Source organism: Entelurus aequoreus, linkage group LG09, assembly GCF_033978785.1.
Source record: "Entelurus aequoreus isolate RoL-2023_Sb linkage group LG09, RoL_Eaeq_v1.1, whole genome shotgun sequence".
NCBI classification, from domain to species: domain Eukaryota; kingdom Metazoa; phylum Chordata; class Actinopteri; order Syngnathiformes; family Syngnathidae; genus Entelurus; species Entelurus aequoreus.
This window is the reverse complement of record NC_084739.1, coordinates 58,957,835-58,967,834: the sequence shown is the minus strand read 5'-3', so window position 1 is coordinate 58,967,834 and position 10,000 is coordinate 58,957,835. Positions and strand designations below refer to the sequence as shown.

At 41.6% G+C, this 10,000-nt stretch overlaps 1 protein-coding gene across 3 annotated transcripts in view; it reads right to left on the bottom strand.

Annotated features, from left to right (window-relative positions):
* Window positions 1–10,000, bottom strand: part of akt3a (v-akt murine thymoma viral oncogene homolog 3a) — a 180,571-nt gene that overhangs the window by 138,143 nt on the left and 32,428 nt on the right. For all 3 annotated transcript variants that reach the window (XM_062059028.1, XM_062059027.1, XM_062059029.1), the window contains exon 2: window positions 6,208–6,630. In XM_062059028.1, the coding sequence (XP_061915012.1) occupies window positions 6,208–6,253 (46 nt within the window). In that variant the 5' untranslated portion in view covers window positions 6,254–6,630. The remainder of the gene's footprint in view (window positions 1–6,207; window positions 6,631–10,000) is intronic.

Sequence of the window (10,000 nt, the reverse complement as noted above, 5' to 3'; positions counted from 1 at the left end):
TAAAAGTTTCAATCAATCAAAAAAAAAAAAATCATACAAACAGTATATTATATATACATATACATACACACACATATATATATATACATATATATACATTATATATATATATTTTGGTTTGGGTGTTGAGACTGCATAATTCTGTCTCGCCGCAGTTGTACGAATGCATTTTTTTCAAAGAGGAGAAGCGTCAATGATCCACTTCAGAAAGGAAAACAAAAAGATCAATTTTCTTCCTAATGTAGAAAAAGAGCCCATCAAAGCCGGACACAGACGTCATCTTGAAAGTAAACACACAATTGTCTCATCTGCTTTACGTCACTGCCACCAAATGGCGATGGTTGATGACGATAACGACGATGTTTGGTGGATAGCCCTCCACGTGACGTGATGTGACGTGAATTGTGCTCCCACGTCACAAAATGGGGTGGGTACTCTCCACCAGTGGGTCGATACAGAGTTGATAGTCGATTTTAGTGAAAAACAACGCGGTTGACTCTCGTGGGAAAAAAACGGTTGAAAATTCGGGGTCAATGGCACAACTGCGTTTTTTAGAACATCGCTTTATACTGGACCACATTTTATCATTTTATCAAACTTAACCTGTATTTTTTTTTTTAAATAACCAAAAGATTTTGGTGTGTGTTTAAGTCCTTTCTGAGCACATTCAACAATACCTCCACAACGATGATAACCGTGACCATTTTGGTCACGATAACCGTGGCATGAAATGTTCATATTCTTACATCCCTATAACTTTGTCAAACCTGTTGTATAGGAAATGAATCCTCAGATGACTTCAGTTGTGCTCTGACATTACATAAAAAATAAAATTAGCTTGATTGTCTATCCTTGTTAGAGCCAGCATCCTCTGGAGGGGACATTTCCAGACATGCATAACAGCGCTATTTTTTTCCCCCGAAAATATGTAACTCTGACACAAGGAATTAACAGAAAAAGTCCACTGCAGAGGACGCTGGTTCTCAGGAGGATATAACAGTAAGGGAACCACTGCTTTTACTACTATGAGTAGAGAAGGCTTAGCCAGTTTGAAGTAGGTTTCCCTCAGAGTTAGTGCGGCACCGCTAAACAAAACAAAATAAAAAGGCAGGACCCTGACAGGAAAGATGCTGACATTCTCAGTCTTGAAGATACAGTCCACCCAAGTGTTCGGGATTCGGCTCCATACATGGCAAAACAACCTATAATAAAAAGGCATTCTGTTGACTCTGCAAAAAGCAGATGCCGTGCAACAACAGCAGCGATCGCCACCCAAGTGAGGAGGAGAAGGAGGAGGGAGCACCAAGAAGAAAATGTCAACTGTGCAACCTCTAGCGACTTGTCTGCTCAAGTGACAGCTGTGGGACGCCACACAGGAAAATATATAGACCTGACTGTGACTACTGACACAGCCTCTGCCTGCCATATATATGCTGATGACTGTGGCTTATCATGCATCTGGGGGGCATTCGCATCATGGTCCCGCTTGGTAGGGCAGAAATCTGAACCACGATAAAATAACTTCAACTGAGCCATAAAGGGAACACAACACATTCAACTTAACTACTTCATTAGGCAGTCAAACTTTGGTGGGACTGCACAGACATCTCTTTCTAATCATAGTTTCTGTCCAAATGATTACAACTTCAATGACAATTGTGGTTCTATTAAAATCAAGGCTAGGGTATGGCAGATTTGCACTGAACTAGAATGACAAAACAGTAAGACCTTCATTTCAGTGGAGCATGTGAAAATTTACTGGTGCCCTCTGCATGAAATTTACGATTGTGTCGTTGTAAATCTCCGTCGGGCATAAAACCCTCTATAAAATGATGATGAAGATGTGTGGCCTGCAACTAGAAGACTATCCCTACAAAAACAGAGCACAAAGTGACACACTGTCAATAAGTTTATTTATGTAAACTCACTTATTATGCTCATATTGTCCATTAAAAAAAATCCTTGCACTTCATTCTACTTTAATAACATTCTCTGTTTTCTCCAAATGTGTGTAGTTAAACAACCAATGAAAACAGGTTTTATGGGACAATGTTTTTAATAAGCTTCTCTGTTGGCTGCCAGAGCTGTCCTTCAAAACACAGACTTCCAATTCAGACTACAACTCTTGATGCAAGTCAAAATCAAAGAGGCTAAAGTAGCCATAAACTACGTATTGATTGATTTCAAAATAAAATATAGTATCAATGCAACACATTGACAATATTTTGCTCTTTGTTAGAAACAGTAACAAGAGTAACGATATGACAATTTCATATCTCGGTTATCGTGAACAAAAGTATCACGGTTATTATTATCGCGGTATTGTATTTTTGTGCTCAAAAAGTAATCTGAAAAGTAAACTGAAATCTTTTGACCAAATATTTTTTTGAATAACTAAAATAAATAGACACTTTTTGCATGTTTTGTGTTTCTTAGGCCTTACTGATCTTAGTTGCTCAGACAAAAATGTTTTTATATAAGTATAGATTAGGGTATGTAGTTTCCTTATGGGGAAATACCTTAATGCCTCTTGTTTTCATGTTAGCATTTAAGCTTGCAAGTTATCACCAGTCATTCCGTGAGTTTATCAAAGTGCAGTTATCAGTCAGGGTTTATCAAATATTTTAGTAAAACGGTAATACAAACCATCGGGACTTTTACCGATGTTAAAATTAATACTGTTTATCATTATATTCTTAAAGCTGGTACCTAAGTCACGTTCTTTAACTAAAAAAAAACATTAGCATCACAGAGTATATAGTAACAGTAATAATTTCTGGAAAAAACGTACATCTGCGTGCTGTCTGTGCCTTATACCGTATTTTTCTGATTATAAATCGCAGTTTTTTTCATAGTTTGGCCAGGGGTGCGACATATACTCCGGAGCGACTTATGTGTGAAATTATTAACACATTGCCGTAAAATATCAAATAATATTATTTATCTAATTCACGGAAGAGACGAAGCAAATGTCAGCAATCCTCACACGTCAGCGGTCGTCACACACACGTCAACCAATAGAAAATATGCGGGGGCGGGTCATGGCACAAGTGCATTGTGGGTCATGATGGCGGTGTATTGTGAAAAAAAAGATGCTACATGCTACTACGTCCGTACCTAGAAAAATGGATCACTTCAACATTGGCGGTAACTTATAAAAACTGAGAAGGGCTGAACAAAAATGGCACCGAAAAGGAAATCATATACTGCAGATTACAAGCTGGACGTAGTGAAATATGCAGCAGAGAACGGCAATCGAGCAGCAGAAAGAAAGGACATACCAGAGGCGACACCGGGGAGAAAGATTTCATCGGATTTAGCGATCGGGAGTGACAGATTGTTTGGTAAACGTATAGCATGTTCTATGTGTTATAGTTATTTGAAAAACTCTTGCCATGATGTGTTGCGTCAACATACCAGGCACGTTCTCAGTTGATTATTTGTGCGTCATATGGCGTACACTTATTCAGCCTGTTGTTCACTATTCTTTATGTATTTTAAATTGCCTTTCAAATGTCTATTCTTGGTGTCCCCAAAAATGTGATTTATACTCCAGTGCGACGTATATATGTTTTTTTCCTTCTTTATTGTGCATTTTCGGCCGGTGCGACGTATACTCCGAAGCGACTTATGGTCTGAAAAATACGGTAGTCAAATAATTTAGTAAAGAGACAAAATAATTTTTCTTTATGGCAGTCAACCCCTCCAGAATCAACCACAGGATTTAGAGAAAGAGGGGTGAGCAGAGCCCATGAAAAGAGCCTCCTCATTGGCTGACACGATATATAGTGAAGAGCAAGCACAATGCGAACTTGTTTTCAGTAAAAGCATGGGTTCTGAACACCCACCTGGAAAGATCGCAATACCTGCACTTGCTGTTACAGCATATAATGCTAAAAAACCCCAAAAGAGGAAATCAGTGGAAGAAAAGACCCTATATGTCTAAAAAAACAAAGAAGAGCCAAAACTTGAATAAATATTGGTCCAATACATTCAAGATGGAGGGCATTGCGGGCCAGTCTTGGACTAACTTTGGACACGCAAGTGGCTGTTTTCCTTCAAAACAGGCCATTTAATGTTCCATTTTCCTAGATTTTGTGTGTATCCTTTTGCGTGGCGATGTGTTTTACTGATAGTCTGCAACAAAATACTAGGGGATCCTTCGATGCAACTTCAGACTGTCAACAACCTATGCGTGTGCACGCACAGCCCTCGTGCGTTATTTCGTGCACTTCCAGAGAGAAGACTTGGAGAGACCATCAGCGAGGTGCGCGCAGCGGGGGCGGGATTTACAGTTTGAATTCTGCCTGGTGACACAAGATTCAAGTACCCCAGCTCTAATAACAACTTTGTAAGAAACCATATTATATTTTTAATCTGGACAGTGATTGTTTGATGTGATTTTTCCTGAAGTAATTTGTTGTAAAACTGCTTTTTAACTGCTCCTGACAAAAAAGTATACTGTAAGAAAACCTGCAAACAAATTAAGTGTATTATTGTGGTGTAGACTGCATCGTACTGAGAGATGTTGTTCTTTTTGAAGGATAGACAACAATTTGCCTTTGGCTAAATTCTGACATATTTATATACATGCTATAGTATGTGCAGTCCATATTTTAAATAAATAAAAACATATTTTAATACAACTGAATAGCTAATTGGCACCTATATCCAATTCACTCATTCCCTGTAGTCCTCTCCTTCCTGTTCTTTCACTTTGTCTTCACACAACTTCATTCAGTGCCAAATACAGAAGCATTATTTGACGAACAGCGAGAAGGAACAGAGCCTTCCTTAGTGAGGAAATGCAACTCAAAGTAATGTTAGAAAAGGTACTAAAGGTTCGGCGTGCGAGTCTGTAGGTGTTACTACTGCTTTCAGTCTGCCTCTGTGAAAACGCTGTCTAATGACTAAGGCTGCAGTCTTTGCTGTATCACGACCTGGACAGTGAGTCAGCACCTTGACCCTGTCCTTGTGTGTACACACACACACACACACACACACACACACACACACACAGAGGATGTGATGCAGTCAAACATTCATATTCCTGACACGAATAAACACCCCCTCAGCCCCACAACCGAGATCCCCTTCTCTCTCTCTCACTCGCTGATGAAAACTGCCGGCGCTGCGTCGTGACTGGGGGCAATGTGTTCCTTTTAATATGCGTAGACGACTGTCTGAGGATCACAGCGGCACGGCTGGCACACAGAAAAAAAAAGGAAAAAGAGTGTAACTGTATGTGTGCGTGTGTTTGAGTGTGTGCGTGAGCATCCACCTAATGCGCTGAGAAGCACTTTGATGCCCAACAAGTTCCCCTGCTGTGCAACAGGGCTGGCCTACATTACCCACAAGCATGCTGTCTGTTATGCATCCTGTCACTTCCTGTCCAACAGTTTGTGTTACACATTCCAAGGCTCCCATCACATAGCGTGGGGGTGACGCTCATGGAAATCCCCCCCCCCAACCCCACCTTGTGTTTAACTACAGATGCTGTGTTTCTTCTCTTCGGTGCATCAGAACCTGCAGTGACCACTGGTTGAAATGTAACTTAGATATTGGGTTTCACTATGTAAAAGCGCTTTGAGTCACTATGTAAAAGCGCTATATAAATATAATTCACTTCACTTCACTAGGTGAACTTACGGGAACTCTCTGAGAAAAGAGAAGTGCCATCTTTGCAACATACTGGCCATCCTACTACTCATTTCCCTTCGGTTTGTGTTCAGTTGAGGCTGTAAACAGGATGTGTTGGCAGTACACCCTCCTTTTTACTCTGCCACAACCAAGCTCCTCTCCCTCAACCTTGTGTCATATGACTGTGTGTGACATTCAGAGCTAAAGACAAGCTATGCTAATGAATTCCTCCGACGTGTATAACTAAGTTAATGTCACAATCTATAGAGGACGCAGACTGGCCCTGACGGATCCTTCTGCAGCTGCAGTGTGACCGCATGCTTGGTGGATGTTACTAACTGCACACATTCCCATGCACCAGCCAGCCAAGCCCTATAGTCATAAAGAGAGACATCCATGTGATCTCACACACACACACACACACACACACTCACATCCTCCCTTCGGCACATGTGGACCGGCAAGGCCACCGCCTGAGTCTAGACATGAGGGGAGAGGCAAGGAGATGATGAAGATGGAGATGGGGAAGCGGAGAGGAGGGGGAATGGAGGTACTGGATGTACTCACCCCGTTTCTGAAGCCATCCCTCTCTAACGACGGTGACATCGCTCATGGTTCCTCCACGCCGAGTGTGTTGCCGCTACACGCCTGCTCCACAGAGAGCGAGAGGGAGGGGAGGAGAGGAGAGGAGAGGAGGTGGTGGAGGCGGAGGAGGAGGGGGGCAGCTCTCCCAGCCTCGCGTCACTCTCCCTCCCTTCCTTCCTTCCTTCCTTTGCTGTTCGCCCTCTCGTTCACGTGGTCTGTCTCTCTCACTCGCCGACACAAACACTCGATGTGTGTGTGTGTCTGTCGTCGGGCTTCCAGTTGTGTTTTATCTTTCTCCCGCTCCGCTTCTTTTACTTCTTCTTGTCCTCCTCTGCTGCCACCACCTCCTCCTCTTCCTCTCCTGTTCCCTCTCCAGACCTTTCTCCTCACCGGCAGTGACTCAGCCTGGAAGGAAATGAAATGAGAACATAAAATATATTTATATATATATATATGAGTAAAAAAACAACAACTCCCCTGCGCACTAAAACATCTTCACACAAACAATGATGGCAACAACTTGTGGAAGTCTTTAATTCGAGGACTTGTTGGATCATTTATTGTATGCTTCAAAAGTTGCACATGAACAATCAATGAGCTTGTTGTATTATCGCTAAAAGGTGTGTTTTGCTCTTTCTTTGGTCTTTAGAAAGTATTTTGTGTGTACCCCCAAAGAAGAGTGCTAGGTGATAGGCAACCGGAGAAAAGCAACCACGACCATATAACCAGAATTGTAACTCACTGTGGCTGATTCTGATTCTATTGACAAAAATCCTGTCCTGGCTGTCACAAATAAGTCAACAATATTAATAAGGCAATGGTCTGTTATTGAGGTAACTTGACCCCTTAACAGTGCAAGTCCCCGCTGTTACATGGTCTCGTATGCAAATTATCCACACGATCAACCAGTCGTGGATCGTTTAGTCAATATCTGCGCCAAAATAAGCAGAATGATCACGATTATCATTATCGCGATATTGTTGAATGTGCTCAAAAAGACACACACTGAAATCTTTAGATTTTTTTTTAATAGCTAAAGACGGTTAGAAAGCCCACAATTTTGCGTGTTTTGTGTTTCTTATGCTTCACTGGTAAGTGTTCTAGTGGACGTCCCACTCTGTTCAGCGGTCCTTTAACGCACCGTAAAAACACCTCTGTGTCGTATTCCTCTGAGTATAGAACGATAATTCTGTCCTATGAGAGCACAGTCTGTAGCTTCAATGTGCATAATTGAAAATCTCAGTTGCTTAGACAGCAATGTGTTTATATGGGGTTAGATTGAGGTATGTTGTTTGTTAACGGGGAAAGACATTCTCCCTTGTGTTCATGTTAGCATTTAAGCTAGCACTAGTCCGTCCACGAGTGTATTACAGTGCAGTTATCAATTAGGTTTTTTAAATCATTTTAACTTATAATGGTAATACTAACCGTCAAGGGTTTTGTCGCGGTTAGCATTAATACTGTTTATCATCACTTCTTTACAGTGTTATAAATTGGGTCTAGGGATGCAAGCTAGCAGGTGGAACTACCCCAAGCTAGTCAGAGCTTTTCATCCTCTCACTCATGTAAGACGCGGACCCGCCTTGCACACTACACTGCCTGCGTCTTCAACTCCGACTTGAGATAACTTCCATTTTGCCTGAAAGCAGGTCTTAAAAAAAGAGAAACTGTCTTATATTCAGAGTCATCCTATATTTGGGTCAGTAAGTATAAACATTTCTTGTGGGGACATATAATCCTAGGGCTGGGAGGATAAAACGATATCAATATATATCGCGATAGACACGTAATCGATATCAATAAAAAATGCGTTCGATAAAACGGATATATTTTTTGTGGTCGGGAAAAAACGGAAAGAATTAAGTATGAACAAAGGCACTATTGGTCTTAGCAAAACAGGAAGTGATCAGCGGGCAATGGGAGAGAGACGCTAAACAGCCAATCGCGTAGCAGTATAGCTGCGCCATCTTGCTGTCGAGTGAGAAAAGAAAGTAAAAATTTGTTCTGCAGAGAGCGAAGAAAATTGCAAATAAAACAAGAAAAGTCACCTCGACAGTATGGCATTTTTTTGTTTTTTTTCCCAAAACGACCGTAGTCCTTCACTGTGCTCATTGTTTTATTTTCAACCCACATCCGTTCACTATTCGAATGTACGGAAACTACAGGTAGGAACTAAAGTGCAGGAATGTATAAATAAAAAAAATGTAAAAACATAACAAATGTTCTACTTTAAAATAATAATTTGGTCCAATAATATTTAAATCATTATTACCGCATAGCATACATTTATTTTTATACAGACCAAATTAAATGATACACAGACCACGTAACTCCCTAGCAGTAAAACTGCAAAATGTGCTCCTCTCAAGTTTCTCTGCTTACATTTTACCTACTCAGTGGCCTAGTGGTTAGAGTGTCCGCCCTGAGATCGCTAGGTTGTGAGTTCAAACCCCGGCCGAGTCATACCAAAGACTATAAAAATGGGACTCGTTACCTCCCTGCTTGGCACTCAGCATCAAGAGTTGGAATTGGGGGTTAAATCACCAAAATGATTCCCGGGCACGGCCACCGCTGCTGCCCACTGCTCCCCTCACCTCCCAGGAGGTGAGCAAGGGGATGGGTCAAATGCAGAGGACAAATTTCACCACACCTCGTGTGTGTGTGTGTGTGTGTGAGTGTGTGTGTGTGTGTGTGTGTGTGTGTGTGTGTGTGTGTGTGTGTGTGTGTGTGTGTGTGTGTGTGTGTGTGTGTGTGTGTGTGTGTGTGTGTGTGTGTGTGTGTGTGTGTGTGTGTGTGTGACAATCATTGGTACTTTACTTTAACTTTATTTTCACACTTTGCATTATTTCTTTACACTTTATGAAGTATTCCTTACATATTCCACTTTTTTGCACCTCAATTTAAAGATGTTATTGTTAAGTGTTTATTGTCATTTTAGAATTTGTTTGTTTTCCATGGTTGTATTGACATTTCCTTTCCTTTTTGCCTTAATAACTGAGGGCATTATAATCACAGGAAGGTTGCCTTTTAAATAAATATGATAACATTTAATATATTTTTCTCCTGCTCTATATTTTCCATAGGTTATAAAAAAAAAATCAGTAAATATTGATATCGACCAATATTAAAAAGATATATTGCCATACAGTATCGAAGAGCCCTACATAATCCCAACCAATCATGGGTCCTCTTTCACTTCATCACTACCATGACTTCCTGCTGCAGTCCGGCCGAGACATGCAGACCTTGATAGCCAGACAAATGCCTCTCATTCACTCAGTGGTGGTCAGTGGTGTTGCATAAATTCCAGTCTAGCATTATTTCTGCGTGTGAAGTCATTTCGCCAGTGTGCGTGTTGGCTGATTTGTCTGCACGTGTGGGTGGGAGAGCATCTCAGGACTGTGGAGTGGAGCTTGCTTGGCTATAAATAGCAGAGAAATAACAGTTAGGGATGCTCGCACACTCTCCCTCTTTGCCCAAAAATCTCTGCACCTCTCTTCATCACCAACTCGCCGCCGCGTCTCTGCCCGCATTGCTGGCTGGCGTGTTCACCTCGAATGCACCCTACTACACTGTATTGCGCAACACGTCACAGCACTACAACGCTCCATTCGGCTTGAATGGGTATTAGCGCTACGGAGGCTGAGCTAACAGTTTGGGCTACCTCGAGAAGGAATCAGTATTCAAATCAGCTAACGTCTGCGCTGCTGCCGCTGACAACTTGGGAAGGGGGGAAACTGCAGCGTCATATTTACGCACCCACAGTTTAGTGGGT